At 39.1% G+C, this 16,123-nt stretch overlaps 1 protein-coding gene across 1 annotated transcript in view; it reads right to left on the bottom strand.

Moving 5' to 3' along the window:
* Positions 1–2,509: 2,509 nt before the first annotated feature.
* The window catches only part of det1 (DET1 partner of COP1 E3 ubiquitin ligase), a 30,675-nt gene continuing 17,061 nt past the window's right edge, over positions 2,510–16,123 (bottom strand). The window contains exons 6-9 of the mRNA XM_088339187.1: positions 8,475–8,604; positions 7,930–8,120; positions 5,568–5,759; positions 2,510–2,780 (exon numbers count right to left, since the gene is read on the bottom strand). Coding sequence (XP_088195313.1) covers positions 2,591–2,780; positions 5,568–5,759; positions 7,930–8,120; positions 8,475–8,604 — 703 coding nt within the window. The 3' untranslated portion in view covers positions 2,510–2,590. The remainder of the gene's footprint in view (positions 2,781–5,567; positions 5,760–7,929; positions 8,121–8,474; positions 8,605–16,123) is intronic.

The following is a 16,123-nucleotide window of genomic DNA, read 5'->3' on the forward strand; positions in this document are numbered from 1 at the left end:
TCCGATATATTTTTCCCACCCTTACCTTTGGAAATATACTTTTTTCCTTGGATTACTTTCAAAGGGACCTGGACTCTGCATCAACCCTAAAGGACCTGTATCATTTTCCGTTCTTTTTGCCGGCTGTGATTTTTAGACTGGACTTTAACGAAGGACATTTAGTTTCAATCGCGGGACCTGAAGTCGGGTTTGGGTTAATTTTGTGTTTGTGTTACATGTTTAAATGTGGGTGCATGCGGCTTATATACAGGTGCGGCTTGTGTATGTACAAAATCGGTTTTCCTCTTAAAATATGGTGGGTGCGGCTTATAATCAGATGCGCTCTATAGTCCTGAATTTACGGTAGTTTATGTCCCCCCGATTCTCTTACAATGGTATATATCAGGGAATGTAAACCTTTTTGACCCAAAGAGCCATAGTAGCAAAATATTTAGATTTTTTTGTTTTGTTTTTGAGAGAGCCATACAATATATGTTAAAGGGACAGTATGTTATATTTAGTTCCTCCCACTGGTACAAAACAAATTTCATTCAGTTAAAAAAAACAAACAAACAAAAAAAAAAAAACAAAAAAAAAAAACAACCAAAAAAAAAAACAACCAAAAAAAAAAAAAACCTTGATTTGAATACCAAGCAAAAACACATGAACTAGAATACCAATGTTAATTTTCATAAAAAAGTCATAGGTCGAGAGATTCTTATTTATTTTACATTGTGGAATCCCCGTCTAGAAGTCTTCAAACTGAGGTGCACCCTGTTTGCCATTGTTAGTCGTTTAGGTCGACATTGGATCATTCAGAAGTCCTCATGGAACTACTATTGGAGTCAATTGGCTGAGCTGAGAGAACAGGGGGGGCAATAGTTTTTTTATCACTTTTCAGTATTTTTTCGTAGTAATATTAACTGTTGAAATAATTTGATACCACTTCACGATTGTGTCTCACATGTTTCTGATTCTTAGAAAACGTTTCCAGGTTTTTAGCTTTAAGTTAAAAGCCTGTAATGTGGCAATATGAAAAACGTTCTTGTCGGGCCAATACTTAAGTTAGAATCTGAACATCAGTCCACAGCACTTTATTCCAAAGCAAAGCTTGCTTGACCGAATGTGCTAATGGGTAACCTCGACCAGACTCAAGGAACAACAAATATATGCATGGCGGGAGAATACAGCATTTTAAAATACCGTAAATTCCGGACTATAAGCCGCTACTTTTTTCCCAAATGTTTAGCCCTGCGGCTTTTCAGGTGAAGCGGACAATTTATGTAATTTTTCTAACGGCCGCTTATGACGAGGAAGACTTCAACTCCTTAGATTATGCTAAAACTGTCTATATGACAAAGGTTCTTTCAGATGGCGAGGAGACTCCCTTTGTAGAGACAGTCATAGAGAGGAAGATGAGGACAGTATACCGTGAATTTAACAATTAGGGTATGCTTCTTTATTAGATACGTTTGATACGTTGCGTGCGTGTTCATAGTCGCGTGTTGGTACCTTTCAAAGGCAGTTTGGGATGAAAGTTATATTATTATTATTAAAGCTTTGAAAACTCTCTCGGTGTACCGTCTTTCTTTGCAAATATGTGTAACCATATATAATATGTATATTTTTGTAATGTATTTATTTGAGACACTTATGCTGATTTTCACGAGCAAATAAGAAAGAAGGGGCGGAACAAACGCGGGCTGATGGGAACTGGGGACGGGTAAAGGTGAGTGTTTGTGAACGCAGGAGACAATAGTGGATATATATTTTTCCCACCCTTACCTTTGGAAATATACACTTTTTTTTCCTTGGATTACTTTCAAAGGGCACCCGACTCTGCAGGTCTGCATCAAATGATAAGTAGCCTGCTCTGTTCACTTCACGTATCAGCCTGATAGTGCAGTACCACCGGGAACGATGCAATAGCACTGATAGTTTCTTGGCCCTTTGGCTAGGACCTTGACTCAGTTTCTTGAATGGGAACAAGTGTCTCGGCCTATTGGCTTAGAAATGTATCATGTATTGATTAATAATAGGCAGTGGATAATTGATAAAGAATATATATCAATAAACCTATACAAACTCCCCCCCCGTCAACAGAATAGTTCATTCAAAAGGCAGCCATTATTTAATGTGGGCGCATGCGGCTAATATACCGGTGCGGCTTGTGTGTGTACTAAGTTGGTTTTCCTCCCGAAATGCGGTGGGTGCGGCTTATAATCAGGTGCGCCTTATAGTCCGGAATTTACGGTAATCACTTGCTTTAAGATCCAAAAAACAATTTAAACCCAAACCGCATTTGAGTTGTGAGAGGAAAACATGGCCGTTGGCATCAGTCCTAGTCGCCTCACCCTACTTCTTTATCAACTGTCAGAGAGAACAGGGGTTAATTTCAAAAGACCTCGTTTTTTTTCATAAAAGCATTCCAGTTTAAATGTAACAACAGTACAAGGAGACCCAGAAGAAACCATACTCTTTTTCCACTTTTATCATAACAAATGAAAGGTTCTCAGTTGAAATCAGCAGAAAAGAATGTAAAAATACTTTATTGATGTAAAATATATACAAAAGCGATGGCAAAACCAAAATAAAAAAATACACTTTAAAACTAGGCATAATTATGTCTCATGTGGAAGTTGACCACATACTCGGCGTTTGTGCGCTGAACAGAAATGGCGAAAGGTTCGAAAGGGTGAAAAGTGAATGCCACCAGGCGCCGCACGGTGTGGTTGACCGGCCGTCCGAGCAAGCCCGCTTGGATTTTAAACTTCAACAGGCCCGAGTCACGTGCGTAGAACCTGATGCGTGACGAGAAGACGACATGAGATTACAGGAAATTCCTGACTACAAGCGCTTAATATTTTTCGACATTTTAAACACATTTTTTTCTTTTCTTCCCCACTGTGGCGAAACTGGGGAAAACAGCGAGCTGCTCTTATTTTGACAACGCAAGCGCCTTAAATATAAAACTCCGCGATGACGCCTTTCGAGAGAAATTAGTCCATGTTTTTGATAACATTCGTATAATACGTAACTGGAGCAAAACAGGAGGTTTATCAGTACTTTATTTATTTATCAAGTAAATTTATTTATTATACATCCTTAATTTATAAATGCCAAATGAACAGCAGTGGAAGGTATACATTAAAAAATCTACACTTCTCTTTCTGAATCGTTTCTGAAGTTTGCTTTTATACAATGCTTTTCAATTATTTTCTGTCATGCCCCCCTCAGAAAAAAAATACCCCCCCAAAAAAGTTTATTTTTTTGAGTGAAAACACAACGTTGGTGGGGATGAAACAACGATTGCTATTAGAGGTAACACATTCCCCTTTGAGCTATCTGTCCAAATGCAGACTTTGGAGCCTACCCATCATGAATGCTGGGTTTGGTTTGTTTTCTGAGAATCTACAGCACCTACTGGAAACTTGTCTGGCATGTAACAATATAAAATATGGTGGAACCTCGGTTTTTGAACGCCTCTCAGTTCGAACAAATCGGAGTTCGACCAAAAATTTAGAGAAATTCTTGCTTCGCTGTACAGTCAAAAATCGGAGTTCAAACGCCAGTAATGCGTGAGTGCGTACGCTAGGGTGCGATGCTGAGCGGCGTACGGGTGTAGATGGCTCTTTTCGTGACCAACTGTTATCGCGTGCGGACGTGCTTCGTTTTGCTTTCGCTTTTAATATAGGTGTACCAAGTGTTTTAGCCCCTAATTATGCCTCCGAAGAAAGTCACTGCAAGCAGCAAAGTTGCTACAGCTGAAAAAACAAAAGTGCGTACAAATATTGCACTTAAAAAAGAAATAATAGCAAAATATTTAGAGAAAAGAACATCCTTCCTAACAATAATTTTCCTTCCTCCTCCATCCCTCTCCCCACCGTCCACCTGCGCCTTCTGCTGACCACCACAAAGGTAAGAAATCCTATTCATAATTCTTTTCTTTATCCTTTTTTTCTATTTTTACACGTTCATGTTAGCGTAATCGTTCGTACGGAAGATTACGATAACGCGAACGTACGATTAGCTTGGGTTAGCTTTATGTTTACGTTAAACATTCAAGGTAAACATTCAGGGTGTTGGAACAGAGCCCAACATTCAGGGTGTTGTAACGGAGCCCCCTTTCCAATAAACCGCTCACAACTTGTTATGGAGACCCGGGTGCTAAATGACTTGTAAACAACCTGATTTTTTCATTTTTACACGTTCATGTTAGCGTAATCTTTCGTACGCAAGATTACGATAACGCGGACGTACGATTAGCTTGGGTTAGCTTTATGTTTACGTTAAACATTCAAGGTAAACATTCAGGGTGTTGGAACAGAGCCCAACATTCAGGGTGTTGTAACGGAGCCCCCTTTCCAATAAACCGCTCACAACTTGTTATGGAGACCCGGGTGCTAAATGACTTGTAAACAACCTGATTTTTTCATTTTTACACGTTCATGTTAGCGTAATCTTTCGTACGCAAGATTACGATAACGCGGACGTACGATTAGCCTGGGGTAGCTTCATGTTTACGTTAAACATTCAAGGTAAACATTCAGGGTGTTGGAACGGATAAAAACGATTTACATTATTTTTAATGGGAAAAATGATTTCGGTGATCGAACAAATCGGTTTTCGAACAGGGTTCTGGAACAGATTATGGTCGAGAACCGAGGTTCCACTGTATACTAAAAAACAGGCATATTCTGGTAAGTTCTATTGCACTGCCATTATTTTGAACAGCACTGTATCAAAAGAAAGTTTCAACCCTCATCTTTCATCTAGCTTTTACCATTGTGTAGTAAACCACAGTTAAGCATTGCTAAATTTTCTTGAAAATACTTCCAAAAAAACTGCTTTTTGCAGAAGGATGCATTTTAAGCAGAACCTTCAAATTGGTGCTTTTTTCCCCATCTGTGATACCTCCTAAATCAAAACAATGCTTTTTATAAACACAATGGCACTCTGCTTGCAACATATCATTTTATTGTAAGAACCCTGAACTTTGCAAGAAGTTTTCAGTGCCCGATGTTTTCGGTGATGTGATCAAACTATTTCTGTCACCAGGGCCATCGCGTTCCTGCGGATGTGCACAAATACGTCATCCCCCTTTGACCACACAATAACAACAGGACTTCGACATCTTTTTGTAGAAAGGAAAAAAAAGCTCTGTTGAAGCGTAAACCATCTGTACTAACTCTGTACTACTCTCACCAAACTGCTTCACAACGCCTACCCGCCAGTTGGAATGTTTTATACAAGAAGCAACACTAGAAAGTGCGGGCTTCTTTGATGTGTGGACAATTATTTGATCAAGGCCACTCTTGCCATCTAATGGTGATTTATAATACTGAAACCATTCACAGATGCTTGATACTTACCGATGTGCTGCGGAGAACACTTTATAAAAGTTTTCTTTTAAATAAAATATTCTCACGTTTTGGCACACAGGGACAATGCTTCTGAAACCGTATTTATACGTTATGGCATTGAATGTGTTAATACTTTCCAATATACTCAATGCATACATTTGTGTTTTTCACAAAAATGATAGTTCAATGGTTATTTACTGCATTTATATTGCTTCATCCACACACCTGATTGGGTGGTCCCCGCAGGTCTTTGGCCTCTCCATCACAGACACCCACTTATCATCGTAGCTGAATAAGGACAGGTCTAGGTAAGGGCTACTGCTGTAGGACTGCGCACTAATGGGCAGCTGACCCAGTAGTCGGCGCACCGCCTCCGTGTGCCCGCCGTATTTGGCATTCACAATGGTATCTTTGAATCTGAATAACAGACAGGTGCAACATTTGATCAAGCCTCGACAGTTAATAGTGCAAAGGTGCAGTTGAACACATAGTTTGGCATAGCTTTAGTTTACAGAAAATTGATACTTTCATCCGAAAATGGGGTCAAATTATTATGGAAAAAAAAAATAGAACGTTTTTATATCTTGACATTTACGGATTCTCATTTGCCCTTAGGACTCCCTCACTCTCAAGGTGACGCAATTTGCAATAACATGATGGACTTCATTAACTATCACAACAAAATTCTTATAGTTTGCATTATTTAGCATCTCCTATTGGTAAAATAAATCATCTATCAAGAAAACATTGATTCAGTAAGATCCAGACAACACACCACTACTTTTTTGCTACATTTTAAACAATACAGTGCGGCTTTTTTCCCCACAACGCATGCTCACTAAATACAAAATGCCATGGTAATGTCTGGAAACATTTGACACCCTTTAGAGGAATAAATCCATGTTATTTCCAGCATTGTTCATAGAATAAGCAAAATAAGAGGTTTGAAAGTATGGTACTTTAGTCAATATTTACAACCTACTTATGATATTTTTTACATACAGACCAAGTCCCTAATTTATGCATTACATTGAACAGCAGTGGAAGTTGTCAATCAAAACCGCTACACTTCTCAGATTATATGTGAAATCCATTTGAGCTTATCTCATGATCATTCTTTTTATTCTCGTCGCCAGAAATACTGATTTGCATTGTGCAGTTTGTTCTGCATTCTGAAACAGTCTATTCACTTCTGCGGTTTAATGTGTATACGTACATAAAAGAGCTTGTATAGTATTTTGTTGGAAGACTACGTTTTTCACAATGTTATTGACGCACAGGTGCAGAAAACAACAGACTGTTCTTGGGATTGGACATCGAAAATGTTGAAAGAGCCATATTGGGGAAAAAAAACATTTTTGGAGATCAACAAATGAAGTTTTTTAGAAGCCTTATAAGGAAGGCAACACATACTCTGTATGTGTGTGTGTGTAATATATATATATATATATATAAAGTGTATATTTATATTTATTGGAAAATGTTAAGAATGTTTGTGTCATGTTTGTACTTCAACAGAAACCATATGATTTTCCATTGGTAAACACACTAGGGAGCGCCAAAGAACCAGATGCGGCTCCCGATCCGCTGATTGCTGAACCCACGTTTAGTAAGTCTAGTGGAGCGCTTTTCAGCCTTTTCTGAGCCAGGGCATGTTTTTTTTATATCGGAAAAATTTTGCGGCACACCACTAACCAAACATGTTATAAAATGACACTGAACAGTATGTTTAATTACAATATAATTTATAATACCCCCAGTTTTTACAGCACAGACACTTGACAATGACATAATATTTGCAGAAAATAATGCATAAATATTTCATGAAATTTTATATTTTTAAAAATGACATTGGAAATTTCTCATGGCACACCTGACGATCTCTCAGGGCACACTAATGTGTGGCGGCACAGTGGTTGAAAATCACTGGTCTAGTGGAAGAATATCGGTGCCCTTACTGCCAAGACCCACATTGAAATCCTTATTGCATACAACGTATTGATATTTCGGTCAGCGACGATCGATTGATCATCCATCCATTATCTGCACCGCTTATCCTCAGTAGGGTCGCCAGAGTGCTGGAGCCCACCCCAGCTATATTCAAGCAGTGTGCAGGGGACACCCTGAACTGGTTGCCAACCAGTCGCAGGGAACACAGAGACAGACAATCCGCTCGCTCATTCACACCTAGGGACATTTTGGACTGGCCAATTAACCTGACATGCATGTTTTTGAAATGTGGGAAGAACCAGAGTGCCCGGAGGAAACCCACGCAAGCACGGGGAGAACATGCAAACTCGGAAGGTTCAATCTCATGACCTCAGAACTGTGCCGCACATGCACCTACCACTGCGCTGATTAATTATTCCTTAATCATTGCTCATAAACAGTAGCATACCATAAAACCATGTGTAGTAATGCACACCCATAAACACAGTATATTTCCAATCTTATCAACCATATTCTGCAGTATATAAAGCACAATTTAAATTTCTAACGAATTTTGGGTTTTTAGGTGCACCTTATAGTCCGGACAATATGGTCATTCAATATCAGATAAGACACTGCGTTTTCCCCGTCATCGCACCTTCTCTGGACTTGCCGAGCATAGTTATTGGAGGAAGCGGAACAAGGGAATTGGACAGCCTGGCTGTGCAGCGTGGCGTTCCTGAACAGGTCGCAAAAATTCTCGAACAACTCCAAGAGCTGATCCGAGGTGTTCTCAAAAACGGCCAGCACCTCCGTCGACACCATGTTGTAGACCACAAAGAAAGACGGCTGCAGCAAAAAAGAAGAAGGCTTTTCAGGGAATCGAGATCGAAAAAAGTAAACTCGGGAATGACAAAACAGCAGTGCTGTAGTCAGGGATGGAATAACATGCAGTTGCGGTACACACTTTTTTTTGTATGTTTGGTGAAGAATAACAAAACACATAAAAATGTAGACGGAATTCGATTCTTCTGTTGCTATGCTGAATGAGTCATAGGACTGAACCAAGCGTGTAGACGAGATGGTCCTTGGAGACGAGAAAAAAGGAATCCCTTTCATACAGCACAGACAACAAAAGAAGTGCGCCCAATAGGAAAAAAAAACAACAAAGAGAGCAATGTGTGTGTGTTTGTGTGTGTGTACCTGTGAGGGGTCTGTGACCCTGAGCGTAACCACATCTTCGCTTGTGTATTTAATAAAGAGATGATCCTCATCCAGCAGCTGCATCTTCCACATTCGCAGCCTCCTCAGCTGATCGAAAAACTGGAAAAATCTAAAAGGAACATTCAAAATAAAACTGTTTTATAAAAGAGGACAGAAGGAAAACTATGACAGTGTCTTTCTGCTACAAGGACATCCAAAACCACACAATAGTAGCCAGATTAGGCAAAAACTCTTAGCAAATGAAACATATTTATTAATTTAGTGCGGTGGTCTGCAACCTTTTACTTACCACCGACCGGTTTAATGTCTGAAAATATTCTCCTGGCCCAATAGTAACATTAGTTCTCGTAACAATAACAATAATATTAAGCTTAAATCCACTGTGTAATCAGTAGAACATTAGGGGTCTAGATGACCTGCGTAAAAGCATTAGATCTTATCTCTTCATCACACTATTTTTACTCAAAGTACCATGTTGTTACATCGTTGTTTTGGCTGAACTCTTTCCCACAATGTTCCAATACAACGTTGTACAACGAGGCGTAAAAATGGTGCGATGATGAAATAAAATCGAATCCCTTTTAACTTATCACCTGTGCCCAGGAATAGACGCTCAAACCACCTCGGTTCGATTCCTGTTGCGTTACAATGTTAAACAAGGAGGTTGAATGACCAATCAATGCGGTCAGTGGGAATTGTCGATTGATTGGGGCGGCAGTAGCTCAGGAGGTAGACCGCTCGTCTTGGGATCAAGGGATCCCAGTTCGAATCCCGTGTCCTTGGGTAAGACACTGAACCCCTAATACCCCCAATAAGCAGGTTAGCGCCGTACATGGCTGCAAGGCCGCTATTGGGAAATGTGGAGCACATGGTAAAGCGCTTTGGGAAGTCATTGACTTGAAAAGTGCTATATAAATGCAGATCATTTCATGATCAATCGTTGCTTGAATAAATAATTTTTTGGGGAGTTAAAAAAATGTGCGTACACGACTAAATATGGTAAAGGCAAAAAATAAGATTAACTTTTTATCCGTGCAGCCAGGAACCAAACGACCCATGGCCTTGCTTTGACAACCAATGATTCAGTGTCCCCATTTTTTTACTTTTCCACTCATGTTCTGTGCTTCCCCTCGATTTTAAATGGGACGATCAATACTAGTTGTGGAGTGAAGCTAAAATTACAGTTGCTTGAGTAACCACCAATCATAACTTTTCAGCTTTAGAAAACAGATCAGCTCTGATTAGTTGATGCAGGGATCGTACACCCTTTTCATGGCCAAATTCAAGAACTTTCAATGCCGATTTTCTAAATTTTCCCAGACCAGTACAATTAACTCATTAACATTCCTGTATAATTCGCCTGAAATCCAATTTCAAGACTCAACCAATGTGAATTGAGTGCTGTTCTGGAACCGTTTAGAAAATATAGATGGTTGTGGTCTCTTTTGAAAGGTAACACTCTGAAGTTTTGTGTCAAATGGAAGTAATCACTGCAAGTGTTATTAACATTGAGTAATACAAGTTGGAACATGCAGAACAAGGTTTTATTTCTCTCATGACTTTTTTTGCAATCACATGGCTAAAAAAAGAGTGTAGCATGGGCACCTTAACTGGAAAACAGCTTGGCCAATAGCATGAAGCCTTTCCTAGTCCCAGGTCAAATTTGATCACAATTTTAAAAACTAAACATTGTATTTTACAAATTTTTTAAAGGTATGTTAAAGCCTTCCAAATGTAATAGCGTTTTTTTTTTGTTTTTTTTTCCCCAAAAATTGTTTTTGCAGGGAAATAATGGAGCAAAACAAACATTGGTTGGCAATATCTTTTGCTCTGGAGTAAATATTTAACACGGTATGATAAAATGGACTTTAATGAATGTAACCATTCAATGTTTGGAAGGAATCCTGTCAATTTCGCAGCACTTTTGGGTGAGTTGTACTGGCTTTATAGTTTTTGGGTATCTTGTTTCAGACTGATCGTTATGTTTCTATGATGAGAATATTTTGAAATTACATCTTGAATCCCCAGAGTTTAAACTTTCCAATGATAGGTGGCATGATGTCTTTCAGTGACTGGTGACAACATGAAGACACAACTTTGTTTATCAAGTCTGTCAGACAGGTTAAATTAGATTTTTTACCTTGCGTTTGTTGATCTGAACACCACAAGTGTAAATATTTCTGAAACAAATCTCTCCCCATTTAGGTGTTCGGTAAAATGATAAGTAACATGTGACTTACATTTTCAAGTTGTTTCCGTTACAGTTTACCACTGAGAAACACTACCTTCATAATTTGCATGGTCCATAATTTCCATAATTGGTTCGTAATCCTTCCACAAATACACGTTTTATCGTGTTTTGGTGTAGCATGCACTTGTCCTCACGGAGGCAATGAAGCTTCATGAGATGATGTCATACAAACAAATGCCAGCTGCGGGTAGTCACGAGCGAAGAAGAAATATGATGACAAAGCGAAGCCATTAGGGAGCAGTGTCTGCGTCATTTTTAAGCAGACTTGTTGAGAAACACAGCTACAATTATAAGCATCTACGCGCAATTCCCCAATATTTCAAGCACTCTTCAAGCCTTGAAAACACAGCATTAACATTGAAATTTTTTTTAAGGATTTCAATCAACTGTACCAACGCTGTTGAGACCTGAGCCCTGACATGATTTTGAGTAAAAATAAGGTGTCAAAATGCCAGCGTCCACAGCTGGGATTAAAACCACACTGCTTCTCCGGATTCAGAGATTTCATGACGTATCCTATTCTCCGGTACCCCAGGGGGAGCGTTAGTAGTGTGATCCACATCTAGTTGTAACCGTTTGCCCAATCAACATGGTCCACTCGTACTGAATGTCCCACACCTCCTTCCATGGGGCATGAGTGAGATTGTGCTTAAGGACATGGACTCTGTTAGATCTTCACAATACGATCAAAGTCTGAAAGCTAGGACTGACATTTCCACCAACCAGCTAGTGATTCAATGCCCTCTTTACCCAAGTGCCAAAAACACCCCGCCACAAACCGATGAAATGACTAAAAAGTTGTTCATCAAACTGGGCACAAGCGTATACTGGCGGCTTAGGCATCCAAAGCAATAATGTACAAAGTTAATGTTTGTGAAAGTAGACCTCATCAATTTAGCCAAGAAATTAATTGTAAAGCAAAGGAGCAAAAAATAGTTACCTAGTTTAGATATAGGCAGGGCCTGAGTAATTCTTTTTTCTGATATTGTTTTAATTACTTCAGATAATCTCAAATGATGAGAAGATTCCCCCGCGTCTCCTGCTGGGAATACGTTTTTGCAGAAATGTTCTTCTGTGACTGCAGTTTACATACACCTGCACATCATAACAATAGTCAGGGGTTGGCAGTTTTCAGCTGTAACTAGTCTGGACCTAACGCATATTTACTCCAACCGGGTTGCCTAAATTAGCGGGTTGCATTTCAAACACTAAAATTAGCAGTAAGAATGACAGGCACTATTATTAGCAACTAGTACCGTTAACCTGGATCCCAACATTAGCTGTCATTATCCAGGACTCTAGTGCTAGCATTCCTGCCCCAGCCAGTATTAGTGCCGCTTAGTAGGTAGGGAAAGTGTTTAAAAAAATCAAAATCTAAACCAGACCAAATCAACTGTGTTGATTTGTCAATGAAATGTTCATCATGCAAGATTGAAACCCAATTGTTTAATGTCAAGTAAAAGGTGATTCTCATCACCTGTATTAAAAACATTTAACAAAATCACACGGCTCCTTAAGGTCATATATACTGTGCAGAAGAGCTTGCTATTAATGCTTATTGCACTCCTATATGGCTGATTTTCCCTTTTTTTTTTTTTAATAAAGAGCACAGCATTTGATGAACATTTGTATGCCCTCTTTTTTTTAACATAATAGACAAGCACATGCACAATCAAAAAAACAATGGTGTTAAACAAAGGTCTATCTAATGCCACATGCCTGTTAAGAATAATGGTAATACTGGTTTTGGTCACGGGTGAGCTGAAGCTGAGGTAAGAAAAAAATCCCAAAATCCAAACCAACCCAGTCCCGCGAGGATTAAACCCCGAGCTGGACTTGCAGGACCGAACCCGAAAAAACTCAAAATTTTACATTTTATGTGGGAGGACTCGGGAGGAGGAGAGGTGATTTATGATAGCAAGTTTGTCTTTTGTAATAAAATGTAGGTTGAACTAGACTGTATAATCATTTATGTCTTTTATATTTCTGTGTCTGCAGCAATTACGTTGACCAACAATTTTCCATCGTTGACAGATCATTTTAATAGTTAACGGCAAAATTATAAGGAGGTCTGTGATTTTAACGGGCTGTTTATTGGGCGACAAACCACAGCAGCAATACGTCCTTAAGATTTAAGAGCGGCACTTTGAGAGAGGGGCAGAGAAATAAAGAAGAACCATGACTAGTTGATAATGGAGAGAGGAAAGAGTTTTCTTTTTTAAATTGACATTGCAAGAGTTTGGTAAAGTACGTGCTGTGATGAAGCATGTTTTGATGAAAAGTTGGAATACATTTTATAACCCGTGTGATCCAGTTCTAGTTACAAGTAGGACCCTCCCAAAAGGGGAGCAAACACATCTTATGTACGGTCGGAGAGCCAAAGCAAAGAGAGAATATTTTGGGGAAATATATTTTCCTTTTTTAATAAATTCATTTTTTAAGTATCTAAACGTCGATTTAGTATAATTTTTGTCTATTTGTTAGCAGTCATGCAAAATCAAAACATAAAAGACACACCCAAAACCTCGAATTGTGATCTGCCATGGAAAGGTATTTATATCACCAATATTAGTCATTCTCATTAATACACGATGGGTCAAATCCTGACATTTGAAAATGGAGGCAGCCGAGAAAAATAAAGCTGTACAATATTCTGTCAATGGAGTAGGGTGGCCAAATACTATGGAATGAGATGGTCTTGCACATTGGAAAGGCCATTATAAGAAATTTTCCTTTAAAATTCTTTTTAGAACCTAACTACGGCGTAGTGCAAAGACCTATTGTTTCTATTCAGATTATTGATGAAGTCAATCTGAAAAACGATGAAAAATGTACTCTGTAGTGCTCCTTAGCGTCGAAAATTTAAATAAAACCCTAACCCTGGCCAGTTTGGCTGAAAGAAAATTAATTTGGCACCCATGCGTAAGACCCCGAGACACACAAATAACCTCATTAGGGCTATATCCCAAAGTGTACAGGAAATTAGCTATTAATTTTACAAAGTCCAATATTTGGCTATTTTTCTACATTTATAAAAGTCATTTTGTTGCCCTTTGTAAATGATTCATCCTATTAATTTCAAACTTGTCCTGAAAAACCTCAAGACTTAGGGAAAACAACAAAATACTTAATAACTCACAAGTACAATGTCTAGAAAAAGAAGTACCGTATTTTCCGCACTATAAGGCGCACCTAAAAGCCTTTATTTTTTTCAAAAGCTGACCATGCGCCTTATAATACAATGCGCCTTATTTATGGATACACATTAAGTTTTCCAACTAACTTGCAGCCGCCGACTCGATTTTCCCCCGAACGCCAAGAAGTACGCGGTGGATGGTGGGATTTATTTACCGGCGTTTCATTGGCTAACCAATGTGTCAATCATCAGTTGAATCGATCACTATTGGCTAAAGTTATTCGGAGGTCAAGAGGCGGATCCTTCTTATCATTTACAGACTGCCATTGGCTCAAACGGCAAACAAAGCCTGCAATTGGCCGAAAAAGATGTGTCAATCATCAGTTGAATCGATCACTATTGGCTAAAGTTATTCGGAGGTCAAGAGGCGGATCCTTTTTATCATTTACAGACTGCCATTGGCTCAAACGGCAAACAAAGCCTGCAAATGGCCGAAAAAGATGTGTCAATCATCAGTTGAATCGATCACTATTGGCTAAAGTTATTTGGAGGTCAAGAGGTGGATCCTTTTTATAATGTACAGGCTGCCATTGGCTTAAACAGCGAAACAAAGCCTGCAATTGGCCGAAAAAGATGAATGCGTATAGCATGTGGCCGATGGCATAGAGAAAGCATTTTTTTCTATTCTGTATTTGTAAATATTGTATTCCCCTGGATTTACTACCCTCACGGATATAAGAGGACATTGCCTGCACATTATTATGAACACAATGACTTCGGTGAGCTATTCCCGGTTTTATATTGTCTTGTTTCAGACTGAACTCGATGTTTCTGTGAAAGCGGTGCAGATAATGGATAGAATGGAGTGTCTATTTTTAAATTAAACTCAATTCCAAGTGTTTATTGTCATATGCACAGTAAAGTTGCGAGCGAAAAAGAAAATAGATACGAAGGAATGGTTATCATTTCTTGAATCCCAAGACTTTAACCTTCCGAATGATGGAACGATTCATTTGAGTGACATCTTACGGACACCGCATCCGCACGTGTTCTCGACACGTATTTGCGTCTTTGCAAGCTTTCGGAATGTTAAGGGGGTAATAAGTTGGACTGAACTATCTGACTGTTTTGTCCATGTTCCCATTGTAGCGCCTTATAATCCGGTGCGTCTTATATATGTCAAAAATAGGACCAAAAACTATTTTTTCGGGGTGCGCCCTATAACCCGGTGCGCCTTATAGTGCGGAAAATACGGTATGTTTACCGTCATGATCTAAAGCCATTTATGTGCCAAAATTATTTAAATTGTAAAGCGCCACCTTCTCAAGGTTACGAAGTGTGTCCATTTTTATGTAACGATCTAGTGCAGCAAGCCTGTTAAAATGATCCAGTTCAAAATATGTCATAAAAGCCATTACATAATGATGATCGCTTAGAACAAACATTGTGGTATTTTGTGATTCTGAATAAAAAAATAGTCTTACGAGCGTCCCCTTTAAAATTCCAAAATAATGTAGCCTATGAAGTTAAAAAATAGATAAATATATATATATATATATATATATATTTGTATACAGCAGCACGGCAACGCAGTGGATAGCACATGTGCGGCACAGTTCTGAGGTCATGGGTTTAAATCCAGCTACCGGACTTTCTGTGTGGAGTTTGTACGTTCTCCCCGTGCTTGCGTGGGTTTCCTCCGGGCACTCCGTTTTCTCCCACATTCCAAAAACATGCATTTCAGGTGAAGAGCCGGTCCAGATTGTCCCTAGGTGTCAATGAGCGAGCGAGTTGTATGTCCCTGTGTGCCCTGCGATTGGCTGGCAACCAGTTCAGGGTGTCCCCTGCCCACTGCCCGTAGATGGCGACCCTATTGAGGATAAGCGGTACAGATAATGGATGGATGGATATTTGTATACACATTCATACATACACCTGCTCTCTACCACATTTGCATTTTTTGTATGGGTCACAGGTTTGCCAGATGTTTCCTCTGTGTTTTATCCACTTTACTTAAACGTTGATCTATTCTCTCTTTTAAGACCAGGGTCAAAAAAAAATCTTGACCTATCAAAATACTATATAGTGGGTGCGGGACATCTAATTTTCCTTTTATGTGTTCTTTTCCAGAAAAGATTAAATACTTGTCAAAAAATAAATAAATCAGGTTCCAATGTGCCTGTAACCAACAAATAGTACCCCCAAATACACGGTTTGCGACAGCCCTTTATAGGCTGCCTG

This window comes from Urocampus carinirostris, chromosome 7, assembly GCF_059441175.1.
Source record: "Urocampus carinirostris isolate Australia breed hairy pipefish chromosome 7, RoL_Ucar_1.0, whole genome shotgun sequence".
Taxonomy (NCBI): Eukaryota; Metazoa; Chordata; class Actinopteri; order Syngnathiformes; family Syngnathidae; genus Urocampus; species Urocampus carinirostris.